At 40.7% G+C, this 21,159-nt stretch overlaps 1 protein-coding gene across 4 annotated transcripts in view; it reads right to left on the bottom strand.

Moving 5' to 3' along the window:
- CENPP (centromere protein P) overlaps positions 1–21,159 on the bottom strand; it is a 296,833-nt gene that overhangs the window by 272,621 nt on the left and 3,053 nt on the right. For all 4 annotated transcript variants that reach the window (XM_075939714.1, XM_006127564.4, XM_075939713.1 and 1 more), the window contains exons 2-5: positions 19,461–19,615; positions 18,902–19,047; positions 18,350–18,438; positions 7,909–7,997 (exon numbers count right to left, since the gene is read on the bottom strand). In XM_075939714.1, coding sequence (XP_075795829.1) covers positions 7,909–7,997; positions 18,350–18,438; positions 18,902–19,047; positions 19,461–19,597 — 461 coding nt within the window. In that variant the 5' untranslated portion in view covers positions 19,598–19,615. The remainder of the gene's footprint in view (positions 1–7,908; positions 7,998–18,349; positions 18,439–18,901; positions 19,048–19,460; positions 19,616–21,159) is intronic.

The following is a 21,159-nucleotide window of genomic DNA, read 5'->3' as shown; positions in this document are numbered from 1 at the left end:
ACGGGCAGCGGACAGCCCAGACACATCTGGGCTGCCTGCTGCCCGCGTGTTCCGCCGCTTTGCTCCCCGTCCCTCTGGTCTGCAGACCAGAGGGATAGGGAGCAAAGCAGAGCAAAGCCGCGGAGCCCGAGGGCAGCAGGACAGCCACGGCGCGTCTGGGCTGTCCTACTGCCCCCGTGCTCTGCGGCTTTGCTCCGGAAGCCTGTGGTACAGCAGCTGGGGCGCTGCCGGTTGGTCCTGTAGCGCCGCTCTGGGCGCTACAGGACCAACCCGGCAGCACCCCAGCTGCTCTGCCCCAGGTGTCCTGATTCAGCCACTGCTGGTCAGTTTCAGCAGCGGCTGAATCAGGACGCCTGGGGCAGAGCAGCTTGGGTGCTGCTGGGTTGGTCCAGCGGCGCTACTGGACCAACCCAGGAGCACCCCAGCTGCTCTGCCCCAGGCGTCCCCAAGTCAGCCGCTGCTGAAACTGACCAGTAGCTGACTACAGGAAGCTCCTGCCCCGGGCTTCCTGGAATCAGCCACTGATCAGTTTCAGCAGCAGCTGACTTGGGGATGCCTGGGGTTCTTAAGTTGAATCTGTATGTAAGTCAGAACTGGCGTCCAGATTCAGCCACTGTTGAAACTGATCGGTTTCAGCAGTGGCTGAATCTGGATGCCAGTTCCAACTTACATACAGATTCAACTTAAGAACAAACCTACAGTCCCTATCTTGTACGTAACCCGGGGACTGCCTGTACTACTAGCAGGATGTGAACAGAAAATATGGGACTCAAAGTACATGCTATCAAAAGGAAAGAATGAAAACAAGAAATGTAGTTTTAGCATTACAACATCTCTTTTAGGTATAGCCATTTTTTATCTTAATACGTATTGATTTTCATATTTCTATATCAACTTCTGCCCTCCCCACCCAGCACTAGAGGCTTAAGGATTCAAGTAAAGGTTTCTGTCTGCCTATACTCTCACACACACCTCTGTAACAACAGAAACTCTTCTTACTTTCTTGGGCCACCAGAATACAGTCTTCATGACCACAGTACATCTGAGCAATTATCAAGGGTCATTAGCTCATTTTCAACTTCGTGGCATGGCAATATAAACTCCATTTATTTTCAGCATCAATATTTTCAAACATTTCAAAAAATATATATACCACTCCCACACATTACTTTCTAGTCATATAGATGGTTATTTCATGCCAAGACTACTATGAATTTCTCAGCTATTAACTAGGCTTTGCACAACTCAATTACATATTTGAGATACAATCAATCTCTTAACCTCTGTCTGCATTATGTTTAATTACTCAAGGTTAGCCTTGATAGTGGAGCAACAAGATGTTCTTTTAATCAAATCATACATTTTAGCTTAAAACAGAGTTGTTTATACATTTCTGGCACAGTTACATTAGCTTAAGCCTGTATTTTTTCCACATGAAAATAATTACCTTAATGGAATTTGCCTGCAAAAGGACCATAGGATGGAGCCTTACTATTTTTGTCATTAATCATTTACATTATGTTAGTCACAAAGCACTCAACCATGATTAGGGCTACTTTGTGCTGGCTTTAACAACAACAACAAAAAGCAGTAAAAAGGTTCTACCCCTTAATAAAACCTGAAGTAACTAATGTTTGAATTATTTCCCTCAGAAGTTTAGGTTTTTGAGTTCACATCTATAATTATGTTTCAATAAAACTAGGGATGTTAAAAAGTAGTTAATTAGGTAACCATGTAACCGTTAAAAGTCTTAGTGGTTACATGCTGTAGATTCTGCAGTATAAAACATAAACCTCAGAGCCTCTAGCACAGTTGGCTCCCTGGGAGCTGGGCCAACAGCTAGTGCATGCTGGAACCCAGCTCCTGGCCCTACTCCTGGGGAGCCAGCTGTGCTGAGGGGTCTGCAATATAAGCTTTATGCTGGAGAACCCACAGTGTAGGGTGGCAGCCGGCTTTTAAGTTGACTCCCAGTGTGCACCAGCTGCCGCCTACCGCCTCCTTGCTCTCAGCCCTACATCAGGGAGCTGGCTGCTGCCCTACACTGTGGGCTCGGATACAGGGCTCTAGATCATGATCTAGAGATAAGTTATCTAATAAGATAGCAGAACTTGTGAACAACTTCTAATACAACAGTAGCTATTGAAATGTCTGGTCCATGCAACACACTTTGCGCCATATTGTCTTCTTTATACAGATGTCCAGTCCAAGTTCATCACATACTAGCACACACCTATTGCAAACTTGCTGGAACTCCTCTTCACTGTGTGCAATGAGCACCGCACCATTATGGAAAACAAGTCTTCTCCTTTGCTTTTTGATCTTAGACATGTAATGTTGAAAAGATTTCCATCTGATATTGTGGGGAGAGCTATTATATCCTGGGTGTTAGATAAGCAAACATGACAAAGTATCAGAGAATGAAAGCTCAGCATGCAGGCAGCCTCAAAGAATGAGGACTACCTTAGTGCTCTCTTACCACTGCAGCTTGGGGCCAGCGGAAAAGCACCTTTCCATGGTCACTGAAGCACCAGTGGACACATCTGGGGCAGGTCCAGGTTAGGCTGGGTGGGAACCAGAGAAGCAGCAGCTTGGGGAAGCCTTGGATTGAATGCCATGGCTGGGAGGGGTAGGTGCTTCCTCCTCTGGCCTCAGCATGGAGCAGACACAGCTCAGGAGGAGTGGATTGGCGGGGGGAATGAGGCACCCCCTTCCATGGCCCCACCACAGGGCTGCCACAGCTGAAGGGGAGACAACTCCTCCTCTCCCTGACCCACCAGCCCAGAACGGAGCTGCTGTGGCAGCTCTGTGCTGGGGCCAATGAGCAGAGGTAGCAGCCTCCGCATCTGCACTGAGCCCCTGCACCTCCCTGAGACCACTGAGCCCTCTTTCAATAATCGTTCATTTGTCTTTTTTGAAGACTGTACTTAATTTGGTAATTGTGTCTTTTTTCTATTTGGTTTTATGAGAAGAATTCCCATTCCAGGCACACCCCACTTTTCTGGAACCGTCAAACACTTATCTTGTGTTAAGTCAACACCCCTTCCCCCCCCCCCCACTATTGGGGAGTCTGCACTGTTGCTCCAGTCCTCCTACTGTCCCCCCATGGGGCTGTAGCGCACCCAATCTACTAGCCTGGGCTTCCCTAGGCTCTAGTGTATCGGGGAATGTCTTTCTCCTTCTCAGAGTCAGGGAGCCACATCAGCAAGGGATTTTTTTTTTTTTTTTTGCTTCTCACTCGTGTGTGGCCTACAACTGCTTTGTCTGTAGGTCAGCAGCTCCAAATCCAAAAAAGGTCCCCAACTCCTACTTTAAGTTATAAGGGGAAGCTGTATACTGAATTTGGGGGTCCTAGCTCTTACCATTTAGGAAAAGTTCTTGAACAGACAGACAAGACTCTCTCAAACATATAGTAGATTGGCACCATTCACATCTTGTGGTATCCCTCCTTCCTCCCCAAGGCAAGCAAGATATTGTACAGATGTTTCAGCACACCTTGTCCTCTTTGTTTCAGCACTTGAACTGGAATTCCATCATTTCCTGCAGCCTTTCCTGGTCCTTTTTTAGCTCAATTTCCTTTTTGAGCTCAATTATACATGGTTCTAAGTTCTTTGATTGCCTGGGGATTGTATTTAGCTGCTTCAGAAACAGTGATTTCACATGAACAGAGTTTGGATCTGTTTTGCTTCTCTTAGTTAGTATATCTCTATTAAGAGATTTGAGTGGGGTAGTCCTCTTTGCTGAAGACCTTTTGCTTTCTGAATGCTATCATGCATCTTAGATCTTACTTCTGAAAGAACATGGATCTTCTCATGCAGACAGAGAATATGATTGTCCTCATTGCCTTGCTCTTCACTGCAATGAACTGTTGGACACTCTGAGGATAGAACACATCCAGGATCACCATTCATGTGTAGTGGAGATATGATATGTATTTTGCTTCAATAACTGGGTGCATTTTTTCAAGCACATGCTGTCAACCAACTTTTATTTTGTACAGTTTTTTACCAAAGTGAAGATTGTAGCTACATGGATATTCAGTTTTATCGTGTTCCTGGGTGCTTCAGCAATCAGAGCAACAAGATCAATGAAACAGTTTCTTAGAGGTCTAGTGCATTAAAGATACCCTCCTTGGTCTTGTGTGTTGTTCAAGTTAAATGTGTGGGTCAACAGCTTTATTTGGTACAATGGAATTTCCTGAATGAAAATCCTACTTTGCAACATGGTCTGTGTGTCAGTCTATAGTAAAATGGTGAACATGGAGAATATCCGTCCAGTGTTTTCTGTGGGTGATAACTGAACCCAGTTGGTGTGAGTAGCCAGATGCAAAAGGTCTCCAGAAGACCTTCTGGCTGTAGATGTAAAGTGGAAGGTTCGGGAATGTGGCCAGCCCCGGGGAGGTGCAGAAATAGGCAACCTTGTACTGAATATCTTTTAACTTTTATTAACATTCTTTTAACTATAACTTTCTATTTAACTGTTTTACAGGCGTGGGTGCCAAATAACTATTAACAGGAACAAGAAACAAAATACAGTGCAATAAAGGAAAATTCCCTGAGGTTTTTCCAAGTCCCAGTAATTATCATCAACCACCCAGGGATTTTTAACAGTTATATTTACATTAATTTCATTCATAAGGTCTAGCATCTATCTAACTCCTAACAGTACTATTCACAACCCGCTAACTAACTTATTCCTAACACTATTATTTAACAAACCTCTAACTAATATCAGACAGCAGTACTCACACTTATCAGACATACAAGGGACAACAGAGACAACAGCATATTCGGTACAGAGTTACGCTCTACGGAAGATTCAGTTGATTCGGTGAGTGGGAGGGAGCCCTCGGGTGATCAGCCCTCAGACCTGGATTGTGTTCTGCCTTCCATCGGGTGATCAGCCCTCAGACCTGGATTGTGTTCTGCCTTCCAAATTTTCGGGAACCCTCAACTGGATGCAGGAGGAGAAGCTGTTTTATAGAGAGAGCAAGAGCTTTCCCGTGCTTCATTGTGATAGGCTTAATAGATTCTGTCTGCCTAGTGACAGGACTGAGGGGGAAGGGAGGGGGTGAGATGGCTCTTGGCAGACGCGAACTTTGCATGACCTGTCTGGTTTTTTTACTCCTGCTTTTTACTGATCTTAAGTCACATAGTGCAGGATTTTTGGTTAGAGGGGAAGGTAATCTTGGACTAGGAAGGCTATGTGCACGAGGCCTGGCCAGAAAAGAGCCTGCTTTTACACTGGCCATGGAAGAAGTTACAGGTAATGCACAGTATTCGGCAGGCACAGAACACCTGTAATGTTTGCCCACTGTTGTTCATTTTTCCTCCTCCAGGGTGGCCAGTATATAGCAGTTGCATCTCGTTATATGAGGCAACTTTAACACTGGAGTATCCCAACAGATATAGATGCTTGCTAACAGGACAAATCCTTCTCTTCAAAGGTGGAACATAGGTACTGATAATGCTGGCAAAGATATCTGTAGAAAATATTCTTAATGATAGAATACATCCTCCTACTGTAATGGGACAATTAACTATGCGCACTAAGAAGCTGACTGCAAAACCAACCCTTCCACATTTGTGATAGTCTTGTTTGCTTTTTCCATGCTAAAAGAAGGTGAGCATCTCACAAAGAGCCTATGTCAATTAGCCAGATTTCAGAGAGAGTGGTCAAGCTTCTCTAGCTCTCCACCAATGATAGTAACTCTCTTAGGATTATTGCTCTCACTGAATTTAACTTCAGCTTGCCAGACACACTTGGCTTACACTCTGGCTTTTTACCAGTTTGGTTCTTTCTGCAGAATGACCCAAACACATTTGCAGACTTGATTTTCCCCCAAAATATGTATGGTATTGACCAGCCCTTTCCTGGACAGTCCAAAGATATTAGGTCTGTTGTCCATTCAAGGGAACAATACACAATAACTTGTCACCTTAAATAAAGTTACCCAAAGAATTTAGCTTAAACACACTGGATTAATTTCAATTAAAGAATGAAACAAGTTTATTTAACTACAAAAAGATTTTAAGCGAGTACAAGCAATAAGGCATAAAAGTTAAATGGTTTCAAGACAAATAAAGTTATCACACTTTCTAGGGCCTAACAAACTATATTTGATCCAAAGTGAAGTTCATACCACATCCTTCTGACAGGATAACTGACGATAGTTTACGGGTCAAGCCTCCTCTCCCAAAGTCTAATGGCTGTTTCTTCTGTCTGCTCAGGTGCAAAGAAGGAGATAGACAGGGAAAGATACATCATGAGGTATTTGCACCTCACTTTTACAGGTCAGCCTCCTCAAAGTTCTATTCAGCTGAGCAGAAAGAGTCTAATGAGGTTACATGCTGTTTTCTGTCATTTGTGCTAAGGTACAGATCTTTGTCATCTTCTTGACAGCAAGTTAAGGATAGAAAGCTTGCTAGATTTCAAGCCCAACGACAATCTAGATACGTATGTAGATACGTTGGAAGGTAGGGACAGGGTCCTGAGTGACCTAGACAGGATTGGGCCAAAAGAAATCTGATGAGGTTCAACAAGGACAAGTGCAGAATCCTGCACTTGGGACGGAAGACTCTTAAGCATTGTTACAGACTGGGGACCGAATGGCTAAGTAGCCATTCAGCAGAAAAGGACCTGGGGGTTACAGTGGATAAGAAGCTGGATATGAGTCAACAGTGTGCCCTTGTAGCCAAGGAGGCAAATGTTTTTTGGGGGCATTAGGAGGAGCATTGCCAGCAGATCTAAATAAGTGATTAACAACCTTTATTCGGCTCTGGTGAGGCCACATCTGGAGTACTGTGTGCAGTTCTATAGAAAGGATGTGGACACATGGGAGAGGGTCCAGCAGAAGGCAATCAAAATGATTAGGGGGATGGAGCACATGAACTATGAGGAGAGAGTAAGAGATTTGGGTTTGCTTAGTCTGCAGAAGAGAAAGGGGGGAGGGGTTGATAGCAGCCTTCAAATTCATGAAGGGATGGCGAGAGGCTGTTCTGCCATCTATCACTACTGAGAACAAGAGGCAATAGTTTCAAGTTACAGTGGGGAAGGTCTAGGTTGAATATTAGGAAAATCTATTTTACTAGGTGGGTGGTGAAGCACTGGAATGGGTTACCAAGGGAAGTGGTGGAATCTCCATCCCTAGAAGTTTTTAAGTCCCAGCTTGACAAAGTCTTGGCTGGAATAATGTAGTTAGGATTGGTCCTGCTTCTGATCACTGCTTCCCAGGTTGCCACCCACATATATTTAGTTCCTTCCTCTTTGTGAGCAGCAGGTCAAGCTGCACATGGCCCCATGTCAGTTCCTTCAGCACTTGTACCAAGAAATTCTCCTCAGCATTCTCCAAAAACTTCCTGGATTGTAGGTGTACTCTTGTATTGGTCTCCCAACAGATGTCAGGGTGATTGAAGTCCTCCATGAGAACCAGGGTCTGTGATCTGGAAGCTTCTCTTAGTTGTCTGAAGAAAACCTCATCTACTTCATCCACCTGATCTGGAAGTCTATAGTGGACACCAACCACATCACCACCCCAGTTACTTCTACCTCTAAAATTAAGTCTCTTCCTTCAACTTTCCTTACTCCTTGTGAAATGAGGGTTACAGAGGTCAGAAGTCTGCCATCTCAACATTTCAAAATAATGGCTTGCTGTGCAGATGCACACTTTATTTCTAAATAACTGATTCGTTTTGAAATACTGCTACAATGTAGACATGCCCAAAGTGTGTAAAAGCCACTGAACATGTTACCAAGCAAAGAAATTATGCACCTTTTTCAACAAATGGAAAAAAGCCCACACACTCATTTTTCAACAAATGCAAAAAAGCCCACTTCTCTAATACTATGACATACATACTATACCATATATTGTATTAGCTAAAAATAATTTATTTAACATAAAACCCTTACCAAGACACAAACTTGCTTAAATCCGAATATTCACCACATTCCATTATAATGCTGAGGTCAGTAACAACAGCAGGTATACTTTCATCATCCTAGTTTGGAGAAATTATCAAAGAAAATATGCAGATTAATTTATAATTTTCCATAAACTTGCTAGTTACAGGAAATCTTTAACAGATTTTAAAGAGCATTCTTCTTATATGAACAAGTCTGGTAATACACATAAATATTACAAAGGTAATAACCTATTTGAACAATACCTAAACTCCCTGTTAGAGAAATGGGAATTTTTAAGAAGTATGATACAAGGTGCTTGTATGCTTCATAACATGAAGTTGCCCTTTGTTTAGTCTATTATTGTCCCATTCTTCTCATCCATTAGCATTCCTGTTTCTTTATTAATATAACTTGCTGAAGAACTCCATCACTAAGAAACAAAACTATTATTTTATTCAGTGTTTGAATGACAAATGTAATGTGATCTAAAGAAAGGAATAAGAAAATGTGTTTTTTCTATAGTTTGCCTTGTTTATATTTCTTCAATTTGTTTTGTATTTTATTACATCCATTTTGCCTCAATTACATTTTACTTCTCAAGAATTACAAGTGCGTACAAATTTGCAGAAAAAGTGTGGTTAACATACATTCCAAATTAAAATCTCAAACAATGTCTGCAATTTTAGCTTTCACAAAAACAGAGTGAGAAAGTAGGTTCAAATAGAAAAATTGGAGACCATAGAAAATAAAATTCTTTCTATTACATGATTTAAAATATGCCAAAGTCATTAGCTTGGGAAAAGACAGTGGAAAGATTCGAAGGCAGACCACATCACGGAGTATTAATAGTTCTCACTACACTGGTGAATGCAGTTCTGTTTTTCCTATACTAATCCCTATGAAGTCATGGGAAGGTAAGATAAAGGAAACAAATGTAATGGGAATGCGGAGTCAAATGAAAACATACCATGCCATCTTCTAGCATTGCTTGGACAGGGACATTGCTAATGTTGCCATGACTAGAATTGGAGTAAGCTTGCCAAGATACTGTAAAAATTCAGGCAGCTGAACAAGCACCATAAGGAAAGAACATCAATTAAAACATAACAGCAAATAGCTCAGACCTGGGCAGAGCTACAAACAAGCTCCTACCAGAGTTACTGGATGTAAACAATTGCATCCTTATGGAAAACTAGTATTCTAGGAAACTGACACTAACATGTCCTGATGCCATCGGTCCAGATGCCAGCTGTCCAGTGTAAAAAATTAAAAAGGAAAAAAAATCCTCTGGAAAAAGGCAATTTTTAATTAATTGATATTCTTTAGATTTGATGTGGTAGAGTTTAAAGTTAGTATAAAGCTAAAATTGCTTATGTACTTGGAGAGAGGTTAAGTATAATGTGGCAGAATCTCATGGTATTTTTACATAAAACTTAATCTTTCTGTAAAGGATCTCCACTTTTACACTTGGAACTCCATGGTTAGTGACTTATAGCACCAGTACAGGCTTAACAAAAATTAGATACAGAAGTATAACCCCTTTGCTGTTGTAAAATGTTCTGATTTTATTCAAGAACTTGGGAAAATACAAACAAAAAACTGAACTCATTAAGTTGCAATGTGAAAGGAATCTGATGAAATCTGTGGTTTGGCCATTGAATGTATACCCAAAACAGGGGAAGAAACAAATCCTAACATATTCTGGTCTATTCATTAGTAACTGGGCATTCCGCAAAAAGGAGTTTGGGAGTTTTGTTTTGGGGGAAATAGTAGCAGTGGGATTAGATATGCCGTAAGCATATCAGTAAATCTGTCTCTTAACACCAATTTCCTATGAAATAAAACATTTATCATCCTAATTTTACTGGTGGAGAGCCTAAGGAAAGAAGTTATGGCAAAATTTCCAAGTGTTAAAATTGTGGACTTAGAATCCAAACCTGCATTCAGAAATATGGGCAGAGCCTTGCAATCATACAGACTCCATTGACTTCAGTGATCCATGCTTACCCTGCAATGTCATCTGCCTGGATAATCAAGGGATAATGGGCACAAAAACTTTTTTTTGCCAAGACTTTCAAGTGAGGGCGGGGGGGGGGGGGGCGGGAGAAATGCACTATGGAATGCATGACTGACGATATGAACCACTGCACTGTTTTTGTTCCATCAAGCACTGGGTACCTAGAATGCAAAGGGGCGTCAGGAACTGTGGGATAGCTACCCACAGTGCATCCCTGGGGATGAACTACGATGAACTCTTGTGCACAGTGAGGTATTCACCTTCAACTTTACAAAATCAGATACTAACAATTGACTTTAATACACTTGACCTAATCTCGTAGTGTAGACATGGCTCAGAGATTATCCTCATCTCATAACATCTCATCTTTGCCTTATTTGCAAGACAACCATTATTCCTCCATTAGTTTGAAAATTCTAAACAATTCTTTGTTAAAGAAAGTGTTGTTTGCATGCAAAAATTCTTATATACTGTTGAGGTAGCCAAATAGAAGTTTGTAAAATATTTTCACAGAACTTCCCATATACCAAAAACACAACAGAACATTTCCTTTCATTGTGAAAAAATAGATTTTTTTTAGAGCTGTCAAGAGATTTTAAAAATTAATCACAATAAATCACAATTGTGTTGTTGAATAATAGATTATTATTTTTTTAAATATCTTGAATTTTTTTCATATTTTCAAATATATTATTTCAATTACGACACAGAATACTAAGTGTACAGGGCTCACTAGGGATGTTAAGAACTAGTCGACTAGTCAATTCCCCACATTGCTGCCTCTATCAGATAGAGGCAGCAAAGGGGGAGGAAAGACAGGGTACTTCAAAGGGGCAGCCTGAACAGCTAAGCCAGGGATCAGTTGTGCGGCTGCCCCTTTGAAACACCGAGGTGCTTCTGGGCTCAGCTGTGCGGTGCTGCCGCACATGGAGCCTGGGGTCAGTTGGGGACTCCCCAGCTGATCCTGGACTCCAGCGCAGCATTCCCACAGAACCAAGATCAGCTGGAGAGTCTCCAGTTGAACCTGGCTCCGCATGGCATTTCAAATCAGCAGCACAGCATGGAGCCCAGGGTCAGCAGGGGATTCTGAGGCCCCAGATGATCATGGGCTTCATCTTGCACTGCCCCTTTGAAATGCACAAGAGCCCCAGCTGGGGACTCTCATACATTTCAAAGCTAGCACTTTCAAAAAAGAAAGTAGTCTAGATGCAGTTCTTTCAAGAAAAAAAACTTTTTAGAAAGAACCGTGTAAACATTCCAGCATGAATGTGAACCAATAATAATTACTCTGAGAATGGTTATCCAGACTGTTATGCACCCACCTTACATTAACCCCATCTAGGCTGCACTTCCCTAGTTTATTGATAAGAAGGCCATGTGAGACTGTGTCAAATGCCTTACTGAAGTCTAAGTATACCACATCCACCGCGTCTCCCTTATCCACAAGGATTAATATCCTATCAAAGAAAGCTATCAGATTGGTTTGACATGATTTGTTCTTTACAAATCCATGCTGGCTGTAACGCATCACTGTATTATCTTCCAGATGTTTGCAGATGAATTCCTTAGTTACTTTCCCCATTATCTTCCCTTGCACAGAAGTTAAACTGATCTGTAATGTCCTGTGTTGTTCTTATTTCTCTTTTTATAGATAGGCACTATATTTTCCCTTTTCCAGACTTCTGGAATCTCTCCAACTTCCATTACTTTTCATAAAATGATAGATAGAGGAGGCCTTTAGCAATTCCTTGAGTATTTCATCAGGCCCTGGTGACTTGCCAGAAATCTAACTTTTCTAAGTAATTTTTACCTTTTTTTAATTTTAACTTCTAAACCTACCCCATTAACATTAGAACCACTAGCTTTGACTATGTTAGGCATTCCATCATCAAACTTCTTGGTGAAAATCAAAAATCATTAAGCACCTCTGCCATTTCCAAGCTTCCTGTTATTGTTTCTCCCTCTTCACTAAGCAATGGGCCTACCTTGTCTTTTGTCTTCCTCTTGCTTCTAATATATTTGTAGAATGTCTTCTTGTTACCCTTTATATTTCTAGCTAGATGGAGCTCATTTTGTACTTTTGCCTCTCACATCTTGCCCTTGCATACTTGTGTTGTTTGCTTATATACTAATCCTTTGTAACTGGACGTAGTTTCCACTGTTTATATTACTCCTTTTTTATTTTCAGATCATATATGATCTCCTGGTTGATCCACAGTGATCACCTGACATACTTCCTATTTTTCCTACGCAGTGGAATAGTTTGCTTTCAGGCCCTTAATAACGTCCCTTTAAAAAACTGCCAACTCTCTTCAGTTGTTTTTCCTCTTAGTCTTGCTTCCCATGGGACCTTACCTACCAGCTCTCTTTATCATGAAAGTTAGTTTTACATTTATAAGTTTATGTACAAAATAACAACACTTCAAAAATAAAATCATGTAAATTTTTAGAGTCTACAACTTCACTCGGACCTACTTCTTATTCAGCCAATTGTTCAGACAAACAAGTTTGGTTACAATTTGCAGGAGATAATGCTGCCCATTTCCTGTTTACATCATATGAAAGTAAAAATAAGTGTTCACGTGGTATTGCAGTAGCCATCACTGCAAGATATTTATGAGACAGAGGCAATAAAGAGTCATTCATGCTTCAACTGTCATTCCAGAGCACATGAGCCCATTCTGATGATGGGTTCTGCTTGATGACAATCAAAAGCAAAGCCTACCAACTCATGTTCATTTTCATCATCATAAGTCAAATACCACCAGCAGATGAGCGATTTTCTTTTTTGGTGGTTCAGATTCCCACATCAGGGTGTTGCTCTTTAAAATTTCTGAAAGCATGCTCAACATCTTGTTCCTCTCCGATTTTGGATGGCACGTCTGATTCTTAAACCACACGCTGAGTGCTAAAAATAGCTACAGCAATCTCATTGGTACCTTCTTTGCATTTTGTGACATGTCCAGTGACATGTCACAAAATTTCTTCTATATCGCTCCATATTTCTAAAGACATGAAATATCAGAAACTTAAAATGTATAATGCAAAAGAAAGGAAGGGGGGGGAAGAAATGAAGCCAGAAAGCTACTCACTTCTCTTTCTTTGCTAGCATTTTAAATTATAATTGTGACACAGGGTTGGTTGGTTTGTTTTGTTGGGTCACTTCTTGAACAAAATAAAATAGAAATTTCTCAAATTAAAAAAAGGAATTGAAATGAGGGATGTAAATGGTTTATCCGTTAACCTGTAAGCCACTTCCTGTTAACTGGCAGGGGCTGATGTTGCTCCCTGCCTGCCGCAAGCAGGAGACTGCTCCAGCCCACAGGAACCACCAAAACAGCCCCTGCATGCCCAACCTCCTGCTGCAGATTACACTCTGGCTCCTTGCTTTTCACAAGGAGCTGACTGCAGAGCCTGCAGCAAAGCCTCCTAGGGAGCAGGCCCTAGGGAGGCGGCTTCGCTGTGGCAGCAAAGCTACCTCCCTGGAAGCAGGGCTGACAGCAGCCCCTGCTGGCCCTGTTCCTGGATAAGCTTCACTGTGGGCTATGCAGTATAAAACTTATTTAAGCTTTATACTGCAGAGTCCATAGCACATGTAACCGCTAGGTTTTTTAGCGGTTACAGTTATAATTCTGAACAAATTTTTACATTCCAAATTTAAATTCAATTGGTATCGTGAGCTTTCATAGGCACAACCCACTTCTTCAGATGACCACAAAAGCTCATGACACCATCTACATGTTTTGTTAGTCTTTAAGATGCTACTAGTCTATTTGTTGTTTTTTAAGTTTTTCTTGTTACAGACTGGTGTGTCTAGACTACAGGGTTTTGTCGACAAAAGTGGACTTTTGTCGACAAAACTATACCTGCGTCTACACTACAGCAGAGTTCTGTCGACAGTAAGTCGACAGAACATGGCAGTTTTGTCGACGGCAGTAAACCTCAATCTACGAGGAATAACGCCTTTTGTCAACAGAGTTCTGTCAACAAAAGGCGCTATTGCATCCACACTGTGCTTTTTCAAAGGAGAGCATCTAGATTCTCTGTCAACAAAGCAGCTTCCTTTGTCAACAGAACTGGCTGTAGTCTAGACGCTCTTTGTCGACAAAGCCTTTGTCAACAAAAGCCTGTAGTCTAGATGTACCCTAAATCGGCTACCTCTCTGAAGTTTTTAAATTGAATTATCAGCCAGTAAATAGTGAAATACTGCCATCTAATGGCATAGATTTAAATAGTTTAGTGCACAATCAACGTGGATTTTTGTTTATTGTACTATTAACTGGAAATGTCAACCTTCACTTCAATATGTCAACTTCATAATTCATAAATGAGATGAAGATTCTGTAGAAAGAAACGAAGGTGAATAGTGCGGTTGACTTCAATGAGTCTTTTTGCACAAGTGATGACTGCTCAGCTGAGTAGTTTTGTAGGATTGTCCTACATTTATAGTACAGTTACACACGTGATTGGTGCTTGCAGAATTAAGGTCATGATCTGCTGATACCTGAAGTCTGAAGAGGGCAAACCAAGCTATTTTTGAACTAAGCGGAAAATGTTAGACAATACGTTTCTAATCAGATTTTAATTATCTGTAGCTCAAGAACAATTAGATGCACTTTCTTAAATTCTGCAAACATATTTGCTTTTAATTTAGGGTGAATAAGGCATTGCTCAGGCCTAGCCAAGTGTCAGGAGATTAATATATGCCTTTCCAGCAGAACCTGATTAATAACATCTCATTAATATGCAGAGTTATGTTACAAAATATGTGCACATTTTTTCTTAAATTTACTCTGAGATTATATACATTCTGAGTTTTTCTACCCATTAAGGCACTAGGTCATACCCATTTTTGGAGGGAGACATATATAGTGTTGCTAACTTTTATGATTTTGTCATGACTTCCATGATATTTTTCTTAGAGGTATAAATCTTGAACTTCTAGGGTTAAATGAAAATATCTGCTTTCTTTTTCAGAGGTGAGGAACTTCATGTCTGGGGGCTTCTCACTTGTGTGTGGCCCTTGACTGATTTTTCTGTGAGTCAGTGGCCCCGACCCGAAAAAGGTTCCCCACACCTGAATAAAGTTAAGCTTATAATTTTCATGGCTGAGGAGGCAAGCTTAAAACAGAACAAGTACATTCTAAAGATTAAGAAACAGAAAGAAAAATAAAGAGAACCCAATTTAAAAAAAATCGTATCATGAATTTGGGAGTCCTAACTCATTTATAAACTCATATGCTACTTCAAAAATTTAGGATTACACTTTACTATAAATTCATAATCCAGTGATATCCATGGAATGATTGATCAAACATCAAAAGCAGAATACAGTCTTTATATGGCGATTCAACTTTCGGATATTTATTATTCTTTGTTCAACAGCATTCAGCATTTGTTCAGTGGGAAAATACTTTCTGTTCAGAACCACAGCTATTTTGTCTTGAATATCTTTCTTTTTCCTGAAACAAAAGACAGGACTATGCAGCACTTTAAAGACTAACAAGATGGTTTATTAAGGTGCTGAGCTTTTGTGGGCCAGACCCACTTCCTAAGATCAAATTGTGGAAGAAAATTGGCATGACCATATATATCAAAGGGATACAATCAAAAAAATGTGAACACATATAAAATTGACAAATCAGATTTTAGAACAGAGGGAGGGGGGAGGTAGTGTCTATGAAATAATGATATTAGGGGTGATAATTGGGAAAGCTATCTTTGTAATGGGTAAGGTAGTTAGCATCTTTGTTAAGGCCCATTCCTAAAGTGTCAAATTGAAACATGAATGACAGTTCTGAGGTTTTCCTTTGTAGTCTGGTGTTAAAGTCTCTTTGTAGTAAGATACATGTAGTGAGGTCGTTGAGACAATGCCCAGTCTGGTTGAAATGACAAGAAACTGTTTTTCCTTTGTGAAACTGTCTGTCTGATTTGTGGGCATTAATTCTTTGGTGAAGAGTCTGATAAGTCTGTCCAATATACATAGAAGACGGACACTGTTGAGACCAGACTAACACGGCTACATCTCTATTACTTTTTTTCCTAGCACTCACTCTCCCTCTCCCTCCCTCCTGGTGTGCTTCATTCTCATCCATCACTTCCCCATCTCATCTGACAGAATAAATGGCAGTTAAATCATTAACAACATGTAAATCATTATTGTGCAATATTCTAAGGAAACTAACGGGGGCAAAGAAGATCTTGACATACAGTATCATTTCACATGGTCTGCAAACTGAGGAATAAGGATGTTAAATTACAGTTACCTAGCTAATCATATGGTCAATACAATTTTTATCCACTATACGGTTAGTCGATAGGAGAGGAGAGCAGTCCTGACTCATTCCAGCTCTGGGAGTCAGCCATGCTGCGGCTCTGCATTTAAAATGTTGAGGCGCAGCATCCCGGACCAGTGTTAGCTGGAACTGCTCGGTCCTGGTTTGCACTGAGTCCAGCAGCCCCTGTTTGCTGTGGACAGCCATGTCCACTGCAAACAGCTGTTCACAGCAGCCAGGGCTGGCTGAGGACAAGGGCTACTGATGGAGCAGCCCTGACTGCCCCGAACGGGGGCTGTTTGGCAGCAGCAAGCAGCCTCTAGACACAGGGAGCATCAGCTCCCCTCTGGGACCCGTGCAGACAGGGGCTACTTCGCAGCAGCCTCTCTTATCCCTCCTATCCTCCAGTACCAGCTCCTGTTCCCCATCCTTGCTGCCACAGGGGCAGGGAGGTAGAGACACATAGGAGAAATGGCACAAGCGAGGACTGCTTCAGGCCCCACTCACACTGTTGCCCCACTGTGCCTCTTCCTCCCCTGTCCTCCACTAAGATGGTGCTGGAGGTATCATACAACTGGAAGAGATCTCAAGAGGTCATCAAGGTAACTGGCTTTTAAGCCACCTACCCCCCAGCACTGGCTCCTGCTCCCCTGCCTTGCTGCCTCTCTGATAGAGGCAGTGCGGGGGGGGGGGGGCAAAAGCAACTAGTCAAGTAACTTACTCGACTATTCGATAATCTTATGCTTATCGGACAGTCAACTAGTCGCTTACATCCCTACTGAGGACAACACTAGTGTGCATCAGTTATTCTCACTTTGCAGTTGAAAACGTAACTTGTAAACATGAATGCTAAATCCTTATTTTTCTTTTTAACGAAAGCTTTGATTCTACAGAATCTGTATATACTATGCTGGTTTCAAAAGTGCATCAAAAAGACTAGGTATTTGTTACTACTTCATGTAAGTATACATCAGGACTTCGTAAGAAACCATTTCCTCACAACCACATTGTGGCATAATCACTCTTCATCTCACGGAAAACTGAGTGACTAGTTTTCTATTTAATGAACTTTCATTTTTTCTTCCATGTTCCAAATTATCAAAACTCAATTCCTTATAATTATTTTTGACTGAATCTTTCAAAACTAATTAGTATTTTTCTTCAAGTAGCCTTAAACAATATTTCTTGTATATGTTCATAGCTATGTTTATTAAGTGAAAATAACTGTAAGTACTCAGCAAAAAATAAAGCCATGGGAGCATCAGCAAAAATACAACAGCAAAAAATGCCAAAACAATAACTCCTTGTCTGATATCTAATGCTTAGAGAAATAAACACACTGAGTTTTCTATAATTACAATAGTGTAACTCTCTAAAGAAAACATCATAAGGGAAAAAAAAAACTATGTGTGCGCTTATACTTGATTAATGTTAATGGCACTTATATACTATTACTGTCACTGAAGACAGTAACAAACAATGATATAATATGCCAAAAGTTTGGAAAAATAAGTATAGAGTTTATTTAAGTACAGAAAGAATCACCAGAGCATCTACCTGACCTCCTGTATATTACAGGCCATACCACCACCCAGCATCTGCATACTAAATCCAGCAACCAAAATTAGACCCAAGTATTACATCTCATAGGAGACTAAACTATCAAATGCCACAAGCAGAGAAGGTGAACTGATGCCTGAGGCAGTGGCAGCAAATTGATTGATTTTCAATTGATTATCCACAGGTCTGGAGCACACAAAGTCTACTAGGCAGGGCCCCCTAGACTCAAGGGGGATGCAAGGGGAACGCGGGGAGTGTCTTTCTCCTTCTCAGTCAAGCACCGGCTTCTCACTTGTGTGCGGCCCCCAACTGATTTTTCTTTCAGTGAGTCAGTGGTCCCTGACCCAAAAAAGGTTCCTCACCCCATCTTCCACCACAAATGGAAGCAGTGATTAGACTTTGTACAGCTCCAACTAGGTTTGATACATATAGGAGCCAAAGGTGGACCCACTTAAAACAGATGTCAACAAGGGACCCTCAGCCAAAACTGTGACAGTACCAATTCCAAGATCAGTTTTTCTTCTCTCATGGCAAATACACATCTATAACCATTTGGATCTTCCCGCCCCGCCCAGTATAAATATCTTGTCATTACCTGTATTTCTAGAAGTTGAAATTCCATCTGAAAAGGCAGTGAACAGCAATTTCCTGATAATCTGTGCTTCTGTATAATTTTGTTTCCAGCTATAATAGAAGTAGGTTAAAAATATTTTAGATTTCTGATCATATTCAATAATTATTCCATCTCTCCTTTAACAAAAACAATATTAAGCTAGAAACTTGAAGAGTGAGCAATATATGTCACCCAATATAAATCATTCAATTAACCATTTAAGTGAAACTCTATTACTACAAAGAGATTAGAAATTCAGATCAGATCTTTAGCATATGTCCAGCTACATATACATTGGCAACATTTTGTCTTCTGTTATAACCTTGCAGTGACATTGAGAGGAAAACCAAGAATTATTTGGCAGCATGTATAAACATCACAAAATCCCATTTACCAGATATTACTGTGTTAGTGTTTTGTCATTTCAGAGCACACATTTCTTTCTGCAAATGTTGAATTCTGAATTATAGTCTGCAACTGCAAACTGTGATAAAATGCAGCAATAATGTTACTAACATCCACACAAATGCTTACTTTTTTCCACTGTTTCCTTGGAGTAGTTTGTGAACCAAATGCCAGTAAATTTCATTAAAAAAGAAAGGTCAGATTTTAAACATTCAAGTTCAGGTTTCAGATCTGGTGGAGATTCATGCCATTTAGAATCTCCTTGGTGTGATTTTCTAGAATTGAAAAGATTGATTAGCAATCACAAGGACACAGAGACAACTTTTAAAGTATTAACAACTTGTTAGATTCCCAACAGCCACATCAAATTTGATATAGAAATCTATTAGCCTCAGCTTTAATATAAAGATGCAGCATGCAACAGAGTGTACACAACAGAGTAGTGCATGATAGAATCTGCAACCTCCTCAGGTTGTACCTCTATTTTAAAGTAGATAGCTTCAAGCCACATTGTAAACTTCTGAAGGCTACATTTTAGCCACAACTAAATCAATACTTCTGATGCATGTATTGTTAAAAGGTTTTATTTATAAAACAACATTAATGTGGATGAACATTTAAACCTAAACAACAATGCTAAACATAAATTCAATAAACCACGATAAAACTGAACATATAAAATGCATACCCTGATACTTGTATCTCTTCATCAGAATAAAACGTAGATTCTTGTTCATTATTTTCAAACTTTTGAGTTAGCATTTCAATTTCTTCTTCCAGAGAATGAATTTCATCTTCATAAACTTGATAAATGTCATTTTCCATTTCTCAGATGCAATGTTACTAAAATGAAATAATAAAAACAATTTTTAATGTATATTCAATTTAATACTATTAATGTTTGTTCTATTTATTGATTCGAAATTATGATAATACATACCATTACAATATTAGTCTCCCTCTCCCCTTTTAAAAAGTTACATAATTCAGCTCACAGAGCTTACCAGTTCTGAAAACTAAATATTTTCGATTAGAGTTTTTCATTAATACATACGTGAAAAATGTTAATGATAAACTAGCTACAAAATAATAAAATCTAAGGAATTGTGGACACTGGGCCATACAATCCCCTCTACTATAGGGTTTAGAGCAGGGGGCAGGGAACCTTTTAGGGTCAGGGGATGCTGACCCATAGAAAAAAGTTAGTAGGGGTCACACACAAGTGAGAAGCAAAAAGGAAAAAAACAACCTGACATGACCTTTGGGGAGATAGACACTCCCCACGTTCCCCTAGCAAACCAGAGCCTAGGGAGGCCCAGCCTAGTAGATTTTGTGTGGTCCAGCTCTGCAGGGAAATGGTGGTGGGGCTAGAGTACTAGCACAGGATCCCCAATGCTGGGGGCAGGCCTGAGTGTCAGGATCCGGATCCAGGCAAGCTGAGGGCCACATCCAGCTCTTGGACCTTATGTTCCCCACCCCAGTTTAGAGGAAAACAAATGAGTACCAACATACTGGTCCTGAACAACTGAAATTAATGGGAATTTTGCTATTGACTTCAACAGGCATAAGATCAGGTACATAGGAAAGGGGAAAATTCTATTGTGCTATCAGAAATGGGAACAGATTGCCTGAAGATGCCATAGAATCCCATCTTAGAATTAGGGATGTTAATATTGATTAATTGAGTACTCGATAAGCCTCATGAATTCTTATTGGTTACTCAACTATTCTATAGTCCCCACAGGGCTGGTAGCCAGTGTGCTCCGGCCCCATGCCAGAAAAGCCCCCTGCCATTCTGCCCTATTGCATGGCATGCTGGTTTAAAAATCAGCTCCCCTTGCGACCCTGCCACCCTGAGTGGGGTGGCAGCAGCCCCTTTCCAGTGGGGGCTGAACTCCTGGATCTGGCACGAGCTGGAACTGAGCCAGGCTGCATGGCTCCCAAAACACTTTAAATGAGCCGGAGCATGGGTAAGTCCCGGACCTGGCGTAAGCCAGGACTGAACTAGGCTGCTGGCCAGCCTGCTAAAAAAATGTACTGGCAAGGGGTGGGAGAGGAAATGCATGTAGTTTATAGCATTAACTGAAAAACTTGTTCTCATCGGTTAATCTACCACACTATTACATTCCTACTTAGAATCGCTCTAAGATTGGAGATTGGAACATTCTGTGAGAAGAGATGCATTTTAATATCTGCTCCATCGAGGTTGCGTACTGTCTTTATGTGTTTGTTTTACAAGCAAAAACCAAATGGCAGTTCAACCTGCTGAAAGCATAATAAAATCTTGTTCATTGCTTCCCAACACCTATGCTATGCTATGAGCTGAACTAAAGCTGTAGAAGAGACAACCATCTAATGAGGGTTCTTACTTTGTGTGTTCTTTCCTC

This window comes from Pelodiscus sinensis, chromosome 11, assembly GCF_049634645.1.
Source record: "Pelodiscus sinensis isolate JC-2024 chromosome 11, ASM4963464v1, whole genome shotgun sequence".
In the NCBI taxonomy this organism is placed as follows: Eukaryota; Metazoa; Chordata; order Testudines; family Trionychidae; genus Pelodiscus; species Pelodiscus sinensis.
This window is presented reverse-complemented; position numbering and strand designations above follow the sequence as displayed.